Here is a 17,854-nt window from a genome sequence, read left to right as displayed (position 1 = left end):
ACGGCCTGTTGGTTTATTGATTTGCCTTTATTAAAGAGATCTTAAATATATTAAATTTAATTGCAGGGTGAAATCGTTTATGAAGGTATTAAGAATGGATTAGGAATTTATGGATTTGAATTCATAGGATTATACATTTCCATAACGTGATAAGCAATTAAAGCCTTTTGAAACCTATTAATTTTTTTTCTTCATACAGAGTCCCCAAAGTATATATTCCTTTTCAAATAACAAACAACAAATCACTTTCATTATACTTGTAATTTTATTAATTTTCACTGCACATGTTCAGGTAAACACATGTCAATATGAATTTGTTACATGAATATCTATTGCACTATAGATATCTGTTTTTTTAAAAATACATGTCATGAAATGGTATTAGAATGGCATGGCACCAAGACAGTATAAATCTCTTTTTCATATAGTAGAGTTTCGCACATTGCTATTAAAAGTAAATCTACCAAGACACAGAATCATGGGCGCACATCATGTACAGTACTTGACACTCAAAAGCCCCACAGCAAACAAAAAAAGCAACCCGCCTTACAAGACTGATTAATTTACAACAGATAACGTGATCCACCGAAATTCCTCCCTTATTGAAAATCAAAAGTTTGCTTTGAAGGAGATTAGCATTTAGCTGACTGGCTGACAACGACAGATGCCAGAGAGCGATAACTTAATCTGAATGTAGCAACTGAGCCAAAATCCATATCAAAAGAATGACTCAGAAGAACTAAGCAGGGTGGTTCATGAATGCAAGTTCAGGGAAGTGCTATAAATCCTCAACCCAGCAGCAAGTGTTGTAAACACAAATATAAAAAAAAAAAGATCTGGGTGGATGGGGAAGTTTGGTAATGAACAATAGAGAATTGATTCCACCTGGTATGAACCTTCAAACAAGTCATTTCTTTCAGGTGAGCAAACAAAGATTCCTGAACTAAAGAAGTTATCAGTAGTGTTGGCTTCAAATATTTCCTTATATATATATATATATATATAAATAAAATGCTAGTTTAATTAGTTTTGTACCAACAGAGGCTGAGAGACAGAAAACTGTCAGTGGAAACAGAAAGCTAATATCTCATTTTTACACAGCATTCTGTATGAATTAGAAAGAAACTGCCAGCTATACAATTGCTAAGAGACCTTCTGGTGAGATAGTTTAACAGTTTTACGTGCTAAATTTACCTCATAGCTGTATTTAAAAGATTCTTAAATTGAGAATATAATTAACACACATTTCCCCCTTGACTATAATTGTATAACAGAAACACAACAAGATAATAAATTAGTTGACACTGTTAAAAAGAAAGTTTTTAATTGAGAATTTAACAAGAAATTAGCCAATAAAGGTTATTTGTTATTGTGTCAAATAAAAAAAAAAACATCATTTGCTAATTCAGCTTGAATTAACACCAACCAGCAATAATTGTTGTTTTTAAAACACTCGTTGTGATTTTATGTATGCCATAATCACAAAGAACCATGTGGTTGCCCAGATGTTTCGAAAGCAACTGCGTATGATTGTGTGCAGGGGTTTAGACCTGAAAAGTCATTCTACAGATGTAATAAATTAGGGAGTTGCTTTTTTAACCTTTACAATGCTATTCACAGTGAAAGAGAGACCGTATTTGATGCTGCAGCTTTTTTTCCTGACTTCAGCTTAGACAGGTTTGGAGAACAGCTGCAGGGAGGGCTACTAAAACACAAAATGGAAAAATGTTCAAAGCAAAGCGTTCAGTTAAAAAAATGGCAGAACCCTCCCCCCCCCCAAGTTTCGTCCATACAACACTGACTGGAACGATACTGAAATACGTTACGAGCCGCATTATCAACAAGCTGCATCAAAACAGCGCAGAAACATGCTAGCATTAGCCTAGCACTTTAGCAAACATTGCCAGCAGGAGTGCGACTCTGGTTTATTGAAGACTGCAGCTCTATGTGTGACCCAGACGTGTCTTTTCAAACCCAAAACTGACCAAAATTAAACTCCTGTAGGGTCAAAATATCTGTCACCATGGAGGAATACAGACGAGCAGACGAAATACTGATAAGGTAATACTGATGAAATTTAGTGTCTTTTTATCATGGGCTTGGACTCATGATCTACATACATTTATTCTTTAGCGGCTCGGATTTGTGTTGGGGGCAAATCGTCTACTTTCAAGCAGTAGTTTGAGCATTTCCTTGCATTTTCATTTGTTGTAATACGATATTTATTTAAAATACCACAAATATGTGTCAAGCAATGGGCATCATCATTTCCATGACTCTTTCCGGTTGACAAGTCATGTTTTTTTTTAACTCAAGTGTCCTGCCAAAATTTAAAATTCTGGCTTGGTTATCCAACATGAAAACACAAACCACTTCTCAACCACATAGTTACTATGTAGTTAGTTAGTTTTTTGGCTTTCATTGTAGCTAAATTTACATGGTAAGACAGAGGAAAATGTTACTTTCAGTACAACTGTCTCAGATAGGCTATGGTTTCTCTGATTTTCTTTGTTAATAATCAGTTTAGGGGTGGAGAAAAGTCCACAGCATCAGGCTCAATCACCAAATTGGACGGGCATCATACACCACTCTGCTCCTTGTGTCTTGTGATAAGGGCATTTCTAATCTAATCACATAAACGCATACAGCAATCAGCAGATACAGTTGCAGCATAAAGACGTTCTTTGCCTCGAGCACAACTATGATTTTTGTTTGTTTTCTGCCAAACCTCTGTGGCAGACTGGAGTAAAACGGCCTCAGTTAAGTGTTGAGTAGCACTCGGCTGAAGGCTGGAGTTAACCAACCAACGTGCTGACAGAAAAAACACACGCAGGATTTACAGTGAACCTGAAGTGGTTGCTTGTGAGTGTGGCTGCGAGGAAGACCCGTGTTCTACTAGTACTCAGGTTTTATCTGACACAAAATGTTATTTCAAATGAACATCAAATGAGGCGGTAAGCACCGAGCGTTTAAACACAGAGTCTTTAAAAAGAGCCTTGTTGTCCCTTTTTTATTCCTTTAATGGCACAGTCAGTGGCTCACATCTAGGGACAGCAGAAAGTACTTAACTAAGTGAGGAACACAATGCTGTGTCACTCACACACATTTTCACAGTGGAGAAGAAGATTGCTGCCTGCGTCCCTAACGGCCTAGAATAAATTCTTTAATAGGAAACATGACAGGCTGGTGCTGTTGCCTGATTAACTATTAATGACATTTCTACCACTGTGGAAGGCTGATCTCAGTCAGGTCCGTGTACCTTTGGTGAATGATAACCCTCCATCGCTGGAGGACTCGTTAATCCAATGCATCACCGGAAATCCTACTTCTTTAGTCAGCTGATCAGTATGTCTAAGGGTTTGGCACAGTGTTTGATATTTTAGGGCTTATGATTAATTATAAATCTTTTGACATAAAGCTATAAAGTCTAATCTATCTCCTCAACCATTTTTGTCCAGGGTCGAAAACAGTAAAATTAATTTATGTTTTGATTTAAACCTTGCCTCTTACTTCGGGTAGAAAACGCTGCTGTCCATCCGTGACGGCCTGGTAAGCACAACTAAGGAACTCTTAACACTCGGCTTATTCCAACGGACAGATTCAAAGGTCTGAAATTACAAGACCAGTGCAGGATCTGCTTTGAATTACTGAAGCCTTTTGTGTCAGAGAATAATATAAAAATACAGCAGTGGTTGGAAATCACGTTCAAACTATGGCGTGAAATAAATAATCAACACAAATGCTTATATACGTAGGCAGCAATGGTAAAAATCAGCATCTGCAGAGAAAAATAACTTCCAAAAACACTTAGTCAGCCTATAAGCCTTTTTCCTCTTCTCCTGGAAACTCTAAAATGCATCAGTGATACTTTTCACTAAGTTTCATCTGTCCCTATGTCTGTGTGAGTTTGTCTTTACTGAAATGGCTGTAGCATAACGTCTTGTTCACATCTTTAGGCATTGTCTGGTACAGTGGCGGTTTTTGCATAAATGTCACATGAGACAAAAACAGATTTTTGAGAAAACTAAGAAACCTCTTTTCTGGCATACTGTCTTGCTTGAAAAATGTAGTTTTCACCAATCAAATCTGTGTTTTCTAGACTCTGTGCTTAATTTAGAGTAAGTTTGACCAGGTCTGTTTAAATATCCTCAGACCTGTCTTAATCTAAGGTTGTCCCGATGCCAGCAAAAAAAAACAAAAAACAAAAACAATGCTCTTTTTGTGTTTTCACAAATACAACACAGGTTTTATAAATGTCAGATCGTGTTTAATAATCTCTGTTTAGTTCATCCAAATCAGTTTTGAGCAGTCTAGGTATTTTACATTTGAACTAGAGATGAAAACGTTTTTTTTTTTTTTTGGATGTTTAGAAAAACATTGATATAGCCCTTTAGTTCGGCGCCGAACGTTAGCGTAATCAACCAGCTGTGGTGCACGGCCATATTTACTTACAGTGCTTAAACTATGCAAACACAGTAGGGCACAGAATCTCCCATAGACATGCAGACAAGCAATAGAAAACTTCCACTGGGTTGCAACCGAAACGCCTTTCCTTATGACAAAAATTGACCCTGTACAGGGAGCAATATCACCCATATCAAAAACCGCCACTGGTCTGATAGAAAAAAAAAATGTTTCATGTGACGCAAAAGCTCCTCTTTGACCTGGAGCTTCTAATTCCCCCAAATTTTACATACATTAATAATTTTTAGTAATGACATGCCATCAATTATTTAAAAACATTACCATTTCTGGACATAACTAAATTATAATAGTGTTTAATCGAAGATCGCAGGTTTTGCGGACAGGAAAGAGGAGAGATGATGGCATGTTGAAAGGAAAAGAACAATGGACGAACCTGTGAACAAGGCTAAGTTATGTTGTCTGAAACCATCGGCTGTAAAAATGCCAGAAACTGCCCGGTCTGAGGAGGAAGTGCTGAGACGCAGCGATGTTCGAGGCCCGTCCGCCTACTTCCCATCTAAACGCTGTCACTTCCTCCCCCGACACGTTGTTAGTCTCAGCCGCACTCATCAATTCCCCAAGTCCAACTGAGTCTGCAGTTTTCTGCCTCGACTGCAAAATTGTGCTTAGGAGTCCATGTCCCAAAAGTGTTAAGGCTTTTTAACTCTCAATACCAGACACTGTTTAGGTTCCAACCAGCCATGACGATAATGATATGGATTAAATGATGTAAGAGCGTTATTAAAGGTTTACATATCCACAAATAAGCACAATCAAGGTATTTTCAAAATATGTAGAGAAAAGTTTAAAAGAATTGGCCTGGTATTGATTGGTGTTTGTTTTGTTTTTTGCCCAACTCACTGGATTCGTTCATGTTTTTGTTTTTTTTTTGTCAGAGAAGAAAGGTTCGCAAAGCATCGCACCACGGTTGAATCAAGCTGTTAGTCAGCTAAGTTAAAATGTTATCCTCTGTATTCTACAGTTCTCATTTCATGTAATAAGTTGCAGCTTTAGATGTGTTTAAACCTTTATGTATTGATATTTTCTTGTTAAAAACAAATAACTAAATAAAAAAAAAGTCAGTTGCCAGTGCACAACCCAACCATCGGTGCCAAATGCATTGTGAACCTAACTTCCGCAATAGCTCCTTGTTTATCCTGTCAGTGGGAGCCACTACAAAAGAGAAGATAGCATCGGTGTTAGCTATAGTTAATGAAGCCATAAGGTCACCACAGCAAAGAGGGCTGAGAGGCCCAGTGTGGAGGCGAGGGAGGCAGATATAAGCCTGCCATCGTTCACCAGCCTGAAGGAAACAACTTCCACCTTGAATCCGTCCTCAGTGGCCATGCAGCGGAAGACACCTTCCTTCAGGGGAGTGTCAACAACGGGCCCCAGGACGCAGAAGTCTCCGGAGAACAGGCACGGATAGTTCCTGATGCAGTTGTCCTTCTCCCAGCGGTAGGTGGCGTGGAAGGAGTGCACCGGGCAGGGCAGGAACACGGTGGTATTTCTTCCCTTCACCACAATCTCTCTGGGAGACGTTCGACGCAGCTTAAGTGCTGAGTAGACAAAGGAATGCGCAGTTAGTTAAGCTATTCTAATGTTAATAGTTTAGACATTCATATAAGGTTAATCTGAAGTGTAGACCACAGAAAAAAATATTCACACCTCTCTTGTATTCTTGCACAAATGCCCTTTGCACAATCAATTCTGCACATACAAATGGTTTTAAAAATACTCACCTGTATAATGTAATGTGACTTCTCCTGCATTGTCTACATTTAAATTGTTCACTTTTGAATCACTGCTGCACCTTATACTGTAATTTAATTTCACTGCAATTCGCAACGAAATTTCATTCTGTACGCACTCTTTGCATACAAAATGACAAAGTTGTCTAAGTCTAAGTTAAACATTTTCAAACTTTAAGAGTGAATATTAAATTACTACAATGGGATTTAAAATAAAAACCTTGGAAATTATGATTTCATTTTTTTAATGGTAGAAAAGTTACGTCAACCTCAACTGAGTTAAAAGGTAACACCCCATTTACTAAACCTTTATTTAACCATGAAAAAAATTCAGTGAATTAGTGGTGAAACCACCAGGTGTTGCCCTTGACACGTACAGACTATCATCAACAAAAGAGAACACCTCAGGTGTTGGAGCTGGCAACTGGAGCAAAACCGCCCTGTGAAGACTCAGACCGTTAACTAATAGAAACGCTTCAGCCAAAAGAGAAATCTGCAAAACTTAAAGAATTCTGAACTGAGCAATACTCCGTATGTTCCTAACAGAGCACTTCGCTCTCAGACTGCAGGTCTGCTGGTGGTTCCTAGAGTCTCTAAAAGTAGAATGGGAGGTAGATCCTTTAGCTATCAGGCTCCTCTCCTGTGGAACCAACTCCCAGTTTTGGTCCGTGAGGCAGACACCCCGTCTACTTTTAAGACTAGGCTTAAAACTTTCCTTTTTGACAAACCTTATATTTAGAGTGGCTCATGTTACCCTGAGCTACCTCTGTAGTTATGCTGCTATAGGCTTAGGCTACTGGAGGACATCAGGGCCTATTTCTCTCACTCTACAAAGTTCTCCTACTGTTCTCCAATTTGTAATGTTTGTTGTTATTTAAACTTTTAACTTTATGTTGTCTTTGTCATTTTTTTCTTCATAGAAGGTACACCTGGTCTGGCGTTCTGCTAGCTGTGACATCATCCAGGGGAGGCAGATCATCCACTGTTACCATCTAACATAGAAAGTACTCCTGGGTCAATGTGAGCTTCTGTGCTTTCTGTGTCTCTGCTCTGTCTTCTCTAAGCCCCAGTGGGTGGAGGCAGATGAGCGTTCACACTGAGCCTGGTTCTGGTTCTGCTGGAGGTTCTCCTCCCTGTTAAAGGGGAGTTTTCCTCTCTACCATCGCTACATACATGCTCAGTATTGGTGGAAATCCATCTACAATGCAGACGACTGTCCACTGTGGTTCTAGGATCTTTATGCAGGAATGCTGCTTGTCAAGATTAGATGCAATCTGCTGGGTAACCAATCACTCTGTTTGATTTGATTGAACTAGCTTTGTAAAGTGCCTTGTGATGACACGTGTGTTGTAAATTGTCTCTATATAGATAAAATTGAATTGAAAGAGCAAAAGGAATATTGTAAACAAGGTTTATACAAAAGACAGACAGGTATGACTCCTGAGAGTTAGTCCTGCTGAAGAACAAGAAGCTTCCACCTGGTTTTATCTAACATGTTTTTAATCTAACGGTTGAATTCTTCATGTTTGACTCTGAATTATGTCTTAAGGTGTTATAAAATGCATATCTGTAACGATCTCAAACTGGAGTTAAAGGATAATTTTAGGGGGTTATGCTACAGCAATTTTAGGGGGTGCAATTATAAACCTAACAACGTCCATGCTACTTGTAATATTAAAAATAATAAAGTATAATATTTATCCAACTAAGAACATAAATATATATTGTTTAAATGACCTATTTAAAACAGCAATAAGCAGAATTTCACCACTAGGTAGGCTGTTGAGCACCATCTGTAGACCAAACCAGCTGCACATGGACGTACACGCATGCACGGCCCAGAAAGATGGTGTGATGTTGTATACAAATACTTCACATTACTATGTTTTAGTTCTAGCTACAATATTAACATTTTGCTTATTGCTCCTTTAAATATGTCAGCACCAAGGCAATGTGGAATTCCTCAATGAATCAAATGAAAAGAACCAGAAGTATATTTTCTATGACGCGGCTGTAACAGAGAGAGAAAATGATGTGAAAGGTCACGAGACATCCGTGTAGTCATGCTGTAACCGGTGAATGCCCACAGGGTGTGAAGCTTTCTGGTTAATTAATCAAACACCTTTAACAGGAGACGTGCCTGTCTCTGTCAGACACACCATTTTCCTTTTGGACTGACTTTGATGTGATAACAAGACTAAAGTGTATCGGCTTTCAGGAACCGCAGCCAGTGACACAACTTTTAAACAGACGCAAGGTTAAACATCACATTAACTGAGCGCCTTCAGTTATTATGTAGTCAAAGTTGCATCTAGGTTATGAAAAGCTATGAAACAGGGCAAGCCATGGAATAGAAAATACTGTCCCTGTGGGGAATATGGACTCTGCTCAATTATATGATAATCATCTGTTCTTTTTGCTGAAGTTGCACAGAAACAGCCAGCACGTTGGTTTAATTAAGACAGAGAGAGAGAGAGAGAGAGAGAGAGAGAGACAGACAGACAGACAGACAGACAGACATAGTGAGTGTGAGAGAGAGAGATAAAATGAGAGACAGACAGACAGACATAGAGAGAGAGAGAGAGACAGAGGCAGAGTGAGAGAGAGAGAGACAGACAGACAGACAGAGTGAGTGTGAGAGAGACAGAGAGAGATAAAACGAGAGACAGACAGACAGACAGAGAGAGAGAGAGAGAGAGAGAGAGAGAGAGAGAGAGAGATAGAGAGAGAGAGAGAGAGAGTAGATAAGAGCTCACCAGCAGCTTCCTCGCAAACGGAGGAGTTGGAACTGTCGAGATTCTGAATAAGAGTGCTGTAAAGAAAAAACAAGAGACCGAATTAGGAGCGTACAATTATTTCACAAAAGAACTAATGAGTCTCTCTTTTTCTCCTATTTTCTTCTGTAAAACTATATTTACTCGTGAATTAACATAAGCAGAGCCTAATCATTCAGCACAAACAGAGAAAACGAGAATTATTCAAAGCCTAGCTCTTCGCTATTGTTTTTACATTGGAAACACAGCGAGCAAATGACAGACCGTCTAAATGTAAAAACGGCTTTACATTTGACGATTATATTCTGTTTTTATTCCAAATCTTGGTATTCTGCAGCAAGTTTCCCCAAACTTTGGCAATAAGATTATCAGGCAGAGCACATAGGCATCTCCCCTGAGAGTATTAGAACATATTTGATAAGCTCAGTCTTCTCTTCTGTTGGTTACAGTTAAATAAGCCAATGGTGCGGCAGCAGTGACGTCACACCTAAACTTACCCAGTCGTGACGTTGTATCCAGGCGGGATGGCGATGCACCTCCTCCTGGCCTTGTCCCAGCCACAGTACGGATCCCTGGAAAGGATGCACTCTCTGCACGTGTTGCCGTAGCGGCTGCAGTCAGCCAGCGCCAGTCGCTGGACCTCCATGGCTGTGCCAACATACAAGTGACCCTAGGGAGAGAAAAAAGTGTCCGCAATTTAGTATTCCTGTGTCACCGATAGCTAAATTATGCTACGGAAATAAAACCTGGATTTATTTTAAAGCTTTTTACGGATTTCTACCAAGGCAGCAAAAAATTACGAGGTGTTTCTGGTCAATTCAGGCTACAAACCAATACCACTGTGTGTATTCTATGTTGTGATAAGCTTTTTCCTGAGTATTTAGCTCATTTAGTACTGTAGGATTTTGAGCAGTGCCACAATTATCCATCTGGATCTGTTTGAAGTTGACGGTACGTGACTTTGTCTGCTAATGATGGGTTTTGTTTTTCCCAGGTTTGTGTATTTATGCCACAAGGATCACTACGTTGGATCCAGTTTTCTGATTGTGAGTTACTGATGTGTACTGATTTCTTGGAATAATAGTAATCAGAAAGTTGCAGACAAACCTGGAGAGATAGACAAAAACCCAAGATCTCTGAATTGTTTAAACTACTTTAGTATTTTACATCTCTTTCAGTTGTCTGTAGTATTTCATCATTAAATATAAAAATGTAGATGTTTAAGCCTTAACTTCTTCCATTTATCACTGCTAAAAATGAAAGTTTCATGCCTCCCTTTTTTCACAGTGATTGACAGAATCAGGTCACATCAAGGCGCATAGAAGTCGATATAGAAAATATTTTCTTTCCTTCACATTTAAAGAGGCTCCAGCGGCTGTTCCTTTTCTGGTTTAAGATATGGCGTATCTAAGATTAAAGCCCAAAATGCACCTTAAATAAACCGTTACCATGTGTTAGAGAAACACCAGTTCTACCTTCTGTGAGTTGATGGCCATATTTAGGACAGGCCCTTCGTTGTGGAACAGGGAGTACTGCGATATGATGAAGACGTCCTGGATGGTGTGAAGGACCTTGAGAACTTTGCCCTGATCTGCAGAAACAAGGAAGGAGAAATCGCTTCAAATAGATTCGAGAGGTTGCTCATGAGGCTCTTTGAACACATCAAAAGGAACCACAGCAAATCAGACTTGATCTGATGACATTAAAATTCCAAATGTACCAGTTAAACTATGCACTAAAAACTTTGTGCTTCATTACAGAGAATTTAAAGTGTGACAACAATGTGCAATCACAACAATGAAAATGCCCATGGTTAAACAAAACGACTTGCACCACATCACAGGGTTTCTTAACAACCAAGCCTGAAATCATCCAAACAATAATAAGATGTCCAAGAGATCTCATCATTGATCACTATGTTTCAAAAATTACATTGCCAGTCTTACATATCTGTTTAAATCATTTAGGCTTATCTCAGTTTGCCCGACGGTAATCCCATTTAAAACAGGGTGAATGACAGAGAATAAAATGCACTGTGCTCAAGGATTCTCTGGGGTAAATTGACTGCGTGTTATAATTAATATAACACGCAGTCATAAAAAAAAGAGAGTTTCCATGGTTGTCAAGGCCATCACGAAAGAAAACAAAACAACTATTGTTTCTTCAATAGACTTTAAAGGTACTTAGTCACGTTATATTCTTGTAAAAAATAAATACCAAAAATCATTTGATCAAGATAAAATAAGGTTATATACACACCAATAGTCCATCCTGATAGTGTTTTGATGGTCCTTTTTTTAAGCTAAAAAGAACCCCAGGAACAGGCATGATTATTACATACAAACAGACATGGCGTCATCTACTGGCAGTATTGCAAAACTCTCAGAAAGCGACTACTAAATTACTAGTAAATAATGCCGGACTGAGTCTAACACCTCTGCAATGCCTCACGGTAAAACAGCAGCTCGGTGTGATCGAAGACCAACAATTATTATGGCAATCTTAATAGATAGATAGATAGATAGATAGATAGATAGATAGATAGATAGATAGATAGATAGATAGATAGATAGATAGATAGATAGATAGATAGATAGATAGATAGATAGATAGATAGATAGATAGATAGATAGATAGATAGATAGATAGATAGATAGATAGATAGATAGATAGATAGATAGATAGATAGATAGATAGATAGATAGATAGATAGATAGATAGATAGATAGATAGATAGATAGATAGATAGATAGATAGATAGATAGATAGATAGATAGATAGATAGATAGATAGTTTTTTTTTGCGTTTTCTTAAAAACTGGATCTTGGCCCTTTCTTTAATTTTTCCACACTTCACAGGGAAATGCTAAAAGCCTTTAGCTGCTTCCTTGTTTATTCTATGCGTATACAGACAGTGTCGTACCTCCATTGTTATTCTACATAAACACAAAGGGCTTTATTTACTAACAAATTAAGCAAAAACAAAGTGTAAAACACAAAAAATAACAACTAATACGGCAGCAGGAGGTGATGATCTTTCAGAAAAACTGTATGCAAGTCAAATAACGTGGGTATGAACCTTTGAGAGTTTGCTGGTCTGGAGCATGCAGATGTGATTTAAGGTAGAAAGACGAAAGCAATGATCTGATCAAAATGCTTTAACCATAAGATAAAGGTGAAATTAACAGGTAACTGTGGCTTTCCATCATCTGAGCATTTCCAAACAGCTTGAAGTCCCCCAACATTAATCACACAAAAAAGCATAAAATACGGTTGATCAGTTTCTTCTCAATTTGCCTGTAAAAAGTGCCGACCTCAACCTAATATAAGCACAATTTTAAGTGATCTTGGAATAAACAAGCTTCTTTATTAAAACATTTAACAGATTGTCTAAAAGAGGAGGCCATAATTCTTCTGCAACAATATGAAAAACTAATAAAAAGCATTTAAAACAATCCCAAACATTTTCAACAAACAGCTGAATTACTGGGGTACTTAATTTTTCCGAGAAAAAAAATAATACATTTTTTTTTGCCCCCTGGCTGCATATTTCAACGCATGTTTCAAAATTGTAAATAAGCTTGTGGAAGCAGCATGCCACGGTTTTAAAACAATGACAAGGGAGCTGATTACAAAGAAACCCATTTAGTTTTCCCATTGTGGGACAACAAAGGTATTTCTATCCTATTCTATTCCAGTGGTCCACAATCAGAACTCTAGGTTCTGCTCTAATGCACCAGCCTGGGGGAACAGGCAAGACAAACGTCTTTCTTAATGAAAATGATTCCTGCTGCTAGTTTAAATGACTAAATGATGGCAAGTTTAACCTCTTCACACCCATTTGTGTTTTTTTCTTATCTGCAAAAAGCATTGGATCTGTGCACCACTCAAACGATGGAATCAAAGCATTGTTATTCAGCCCAAATGGACAAAAGAAACATGTTTTGTCTGTTCTTTAAATACAAATGGACAGAGTTACGACAGACACAGCTGCGAATCCAGACATGACTCAACAGCCTCACTCCGTTAGTCAATAGAGCATGGACCCTCGGCTCCAAACATGATGAGTCATCATTCTCAGCCGTGAGCGTTCACTTTTTTTCCGCCAGCAGCCGAGCATCCACAACTCACGCTGCTCTCATCATCTTGCTCTTACCGCCGTCGCTGTTTCCCTGCAGGTTTTCATTTCTACTGGTTAATTTTCCTTCTGAATTCTTAACGACGCTACGTTTCACCGTCAACAATCAACGTCTTCTTGTCCAGACGATATCTTGTGAGCTTGACAACTTTGTTTTGTTTTTTTTCTTTTTGTCACAGAAAAGGATTATTTTATCTTCTGCGCTATAAAAAAAAAACTCGACACATTGATGCCTTTTATTGCACCTCTTCATTTCCTGAATACTCTGTGAGACACTTTCTCATTTATAAAAAGACAATCAGGTTCTTTGCTGTCACTTGGTTTCCTTTTGTCTCTTTTTTTCCCCCCCCCATCAACTTCAAATCCCTCCGTGTTGTCAAAGATAACGTTCTCCATTCTTTCCAGTTTATTCTCATGTTTCTTTAATCCAGTCAGCAGCTATTTTCAGCTCTTTTTATCAAACTCGTGTATCAGCACAAAAAAAAAAATGTAGCTGAAGGGGAAAAGGTGACAACACTGAACTACTGTGACATCTGCTGGGTAAATCTGTTTTTAGCTATATTTATCCTGGCAGAAACTGCTGAGGGAACATTTGCTTTAAAGGTATCACGTTCCCCACCTCACCTTTGAAATTCTAAAACTGCACACATTTATTTTTAAGTAATTTAAATTAGTAGACAAAAAATAAGAGAAGCCTTTTCCCCCCCTACCTTTGACTCAAGCACCTCCTTATTTTCCAGAAAGGATCTGTTACACTTTTGTAAACTTTGATCTTATTTCCCTACTACCTTGTCTGACCACGCAGCAGAGAGAAAAGGAATATGACTTCTAATCTGGAACAGGAAGTGGAGCTGAAACAAATATATGGCTCTGATGTCTTCCAACCCTGAGGGAAGCTTCTGCTCCATCACCTCCATGGCGGAAACACTCAAAACCACTTTACGCTCGCGGTGGTCAGTCTGTCACTGAACTATTGAGGTAAAAATAAATCTTTAGTGTAGTCTCTTATTTCCTCCACCTCTAACAGTCTACTGATGGATGTATTGACTGCTCCGGTTGCTCTTCAGGCTCCTAAAGGTGTACCATTTCACTTGCAGCATGTTGTTTGTCTCTGAGGACCTCCTTAGGCCTTACTACATCTCTGGGTCACTAAACTACAATCCTTCAGCCCATATGGATCTTTTTCGAGGTTCTTTCCTCAGATATGTACCTTTCCTGCTCCTCTCTTAGCCCAGTATTATAAAACTGAGTTTATGCTGGACTTGACCAAAAGTATAGCAGCTGAGTTGCTCTGTTGAATCCTTAAAAATAATATAATTGTGTCTAGGGCTGGACGATATCGAAAAAAAGCATATCGATAGAATACAAATTATATTGATTGATAATTATCAACAAATTCAAAACTTAAGTGCAGCCCTGACTGTTTTATGCTGTTGTTTATCAACCTATTTCTAGATACAGAACACACAAACTCGAATTCAAACTCAACCCTTTATTCAACCAACTTTTCACCAAAACTGCAAGTTTTTAAAAAAGAAAACATAACGTGTGCTCTCTGAACTCTTTGAAGGGGGCGGAGCTTCCTGGGTCTGCATTTGTGATTGGTTGGGAGGATGTAATGACTGTAATATTTAACCCTACATGATAGGCTGGAATGAAAAAGGAAGGAAAAATGTTATATTCTATTTAACTTTTTATTGACTCTTATTTCTATCGTCGATAAACGTCTAGCGATCAATATATATCGTTATTGAATTATCGTCCAGGCCTAATTGTGTCTGTTACGTAACATGCTGGATTTGGAAACGTCTGGAAGTCTCTCGGCTAAGGTAAGGGTGTATTCTTGGAGAATACACAGAGACGGTGTATGCAGTTAGTAGGACTAACTGAAATTACAGAATTAAATAATTTCATTATTTAAGTTATTGCCCTCTATCACAATGTTTGACAAAGCTGTTATTTATTAATTTCATGTGGGAAAAGAGAGAATATCTTGTGACACGGTGCACGTTTATACTTTGTGTGCAAACCTTGTAAAGGAGTAAAATACATGACTACATACCGCAATGCTTGTCAGGTGGCCTTAGTCTTTATATATTTGTTTTCTGAAAGAACACTGTCGCTTCATGCTTGCTCAGTATGAGGGATTGCTGCAAAGCCATGGACAATGCAGACGACTGTCCCTGTGGCTCTTTTCCTTAGATAGGAAACTTTTTGACCAATCTGTATAATCTGATTGAAATTGACTTTGGAAAGTGCCTTGAGATGACATGTTTTATGAATTTGCGCTATATAAATAACATTTAATTGAATTGACACTTAAAAATTAACACTCAACTCCTCTGTCCAAGGTTTGTAATAATAACTAAATTAAATACAAGTCATTTTCTGAGGAAAGGAAAGCCTCTACCGTAACATTTTAATTGTAGAACAACTCCACCACCACAAAGTTATGATAAGAAACTGCATTTGCAGAAAAAAAAACTATTGATTTTTCGCAGCCCTGTTAGATTAAGATAAAACAATATAAACCACAGCCAATTTAAACTGAGTCTACTCAATTATTCATTAGCTGGTGACTGTAAAACAAAGAAATTCCTTTTGTGAAGCACTGCAGCACTACAGTGAGATGCCGCCTTCGCTTCTTATGTAAATAATCAATGTTTGATCACAAAGTCTAATTACATGGACTTAAATGAAAGGATTTAACAACTGAATACACCTAACAGCACATCTGAAAAGCTGTTATATATCTTAAATTAGTATTTTTTCGTGTACAAAAAGTCATAATCTGTCTTGAAACGGAGCAAAGGGAATTTGCTGTGATTGTTTTTTTACTGTAAAACAAGGTCAGTCTTACAAAAGAGGTGTCGACCTGAATGGGTCTGTTGTCTGGTTAAATAAATGTTTAGTTGAAAAAAATTAGGGAAAGCGTAACTGGCTAAAACCTGAACTGGACGGCAGGAGCTTTAAAAGACAGATTTTATTTCTGATATATCTTTTCTGGGGGAACGGCGTTGTAGTGGTTAGAGCAGGACGCTTGGTCCTGGAGTGGCCGCATGTTCCCCGGTTTGAATCCCTCACACTGCCACGACAAATTTCATTGAAATGTGCAAAGTTCCAATGTTGGATAGAAATAAATATGATGAAAGCTCTGATCAGTGCATCTATAATCTTAGTTTTAGCTGCATTGGTTAAACTATTATGTTCTCCAAATGTAAACTTCAAGATGGCTCATTGAATAAAGAGTTAGTGAAGTTTAAAAAATGCTAATTTATTTGCCTTTCGTCCTTCTCCCGCTGAAAGGGTCCTCCTGTCTTGCTTTCAGCCAAGGCTGTAAGAGCTAAGAGCTGCTTCTAAGCTTTCCATCATCCTACAGCCTCTCCATTACAAGGAACAAGGATTATCTAAAATAATGCCACATTTCCATGGTTTCCCTCTGTTGTAACAGACGAGTACACATACTAAAAGTTTGATAGAGAGGTCTCATGATAATGTTTGCCCACATCCAGCCGTGTGATTTTGTTTTTAATATTACTTTCTAAGTTTTAAGAGGCACCTGAGGGTGTTTTCTGGCGTTCACACAAAAACTCCTGGAATCGCATCGACTTCATGCATTTCTTTCTCATGAATGCATAGACAGCCATGAGCCCTGCGGTAAAGTTCTTTAAATGTCTTCTTTATGATACGTCTGAACAAATGAGACTTCGCTGAAATTAACATCTAATACACACGGCCAGACATTTAATGGGTTTTCTCAAATGAATACATAATATTCAACTCTACGATGACTTTTGATTCAAAAATACACAAACTAATGAACAGAGAAATATCCAAGGACCTATAGCCTCATTCTAATGTGATATTAAAACAATCAAGTTCATTTTCTACAGAAAAATAAAGCCTTTAATACAATTATTTCTCTTTCACGGCTTTTTTCAAAGAAAACAGAAAACATCCTCATTTTGGCTTTGTGGCTGAAGATTTAAAAAAAAAGGGAATGTGCCTTTTTTTTCAAACTGATCAAATCCCTTCAAACATTTCCTGGCTGGTGATCAAAAGCCAAATAAATTAGTTTAGTCAAATACTGCTACACTCTGCTAGTTCGGTTCACAGTATCCCAGTGGAATAAGTAAGAGGGGGTTTAAATCGGAGAGAAATGTCAACCTTTTCTTATTAGGAGAATGGCGACAGTTCAGCAGTCTGTTCAAGGTCAGCGTTCCTCAAATGATTTCTTTAAGCCTCCGAATCCACGCGTCTGTCCACTTCTAAACATGATCTGTGCCTTCGTAGCTGCTCTGCTGAATGTGTGAAGACTGAATGAATTGTGCTTTCTACTTTAATAGTAGGCAAAAAAAAATCATTGTATAAAAGTCATCGGTATTTCTTTAAGCCGGAGGTTTTAATCCTGATCTTTAATACCTGTAATGATTTCCTCCGCACCCATTTTTTGAGGAAAATGTTTGAACACGTTTAGTGCTCCACGCCTGCTAAGAAGTTAATTTGGAATGTTATGATGTTCATATATTTCAAGGAATGTGGTCTGCACTTACTTACACTTTGGTCAGCGCCTACTGCTTTGACAGTGCTTTATAAATAAAGTTGTCTTGGCTTTGCTTAGGTACAGATGAAAGCGGACGTTTCTTCTCTGTGTTTAGTCTTAAACCAGAGGAAACCTTTTCCTGCTACATTCAGTTAGGATTACCAACACTATACTGATCTGCCTAA

The 17,854-nt window shown here is 38.1% G+C and overlaps 1 protein-coding gene across 1 annotated transcript in view; it reads right to left on the bottom strand.

Moving 5' to 3' along the window:
• Positions 1-251: 251 nt before the first annotated feature.
• Positions 252-17,854, bottom strand: part of si:ch211-113g11.6 (Sema and PSI domain-containing protein) — a 58,986-nt gene continuing 41,383 nt past the window's right edge. The window contains exons 11-14 of the mRNA XM_036135395.1: positions 10,465-10,580; positions 9,487-9,659; positions 8,972-9,027; positions 252-6,023 (exon numbers count right to left, since the gene is read on the bottom strand). Of these exons, the coding sequence (XP_035991288.1) occupies positions 5,674-6,023; positions 8,972-9,027; positions 9,487-9,659; positions 10,465-10,580 (695 nt within the window). The 3' untranslated portion in view covers positions 252-5,673. The remainder of the gene's footprint in view (positions 6,024-8,971; positions 9,028-9,486; positions 9,660-10,464; positions 10,581-17,854) is intronic.

This window comes from Fundulus heteroclitus, chromosome 3, assembly GCF_011125445.2.
Source record: "Fundulus heteroclitus isolate FHET01 chromosome 3, MU-UCD_Fhet_4.1, whole genome shotgun sequence".
Lineage (NCBI taxonomy): Eukaryota > Metazoa > Chordata > Actinopteri > Cyprinodontiformes > Fundulidae > Fundulus > Fundulus heteroclitus.
The sequence above is the reverse complement of the archived record's forward strand: the minus strand, read 5'-3'. Positions and strand labels throughout refer to the sequence as shown.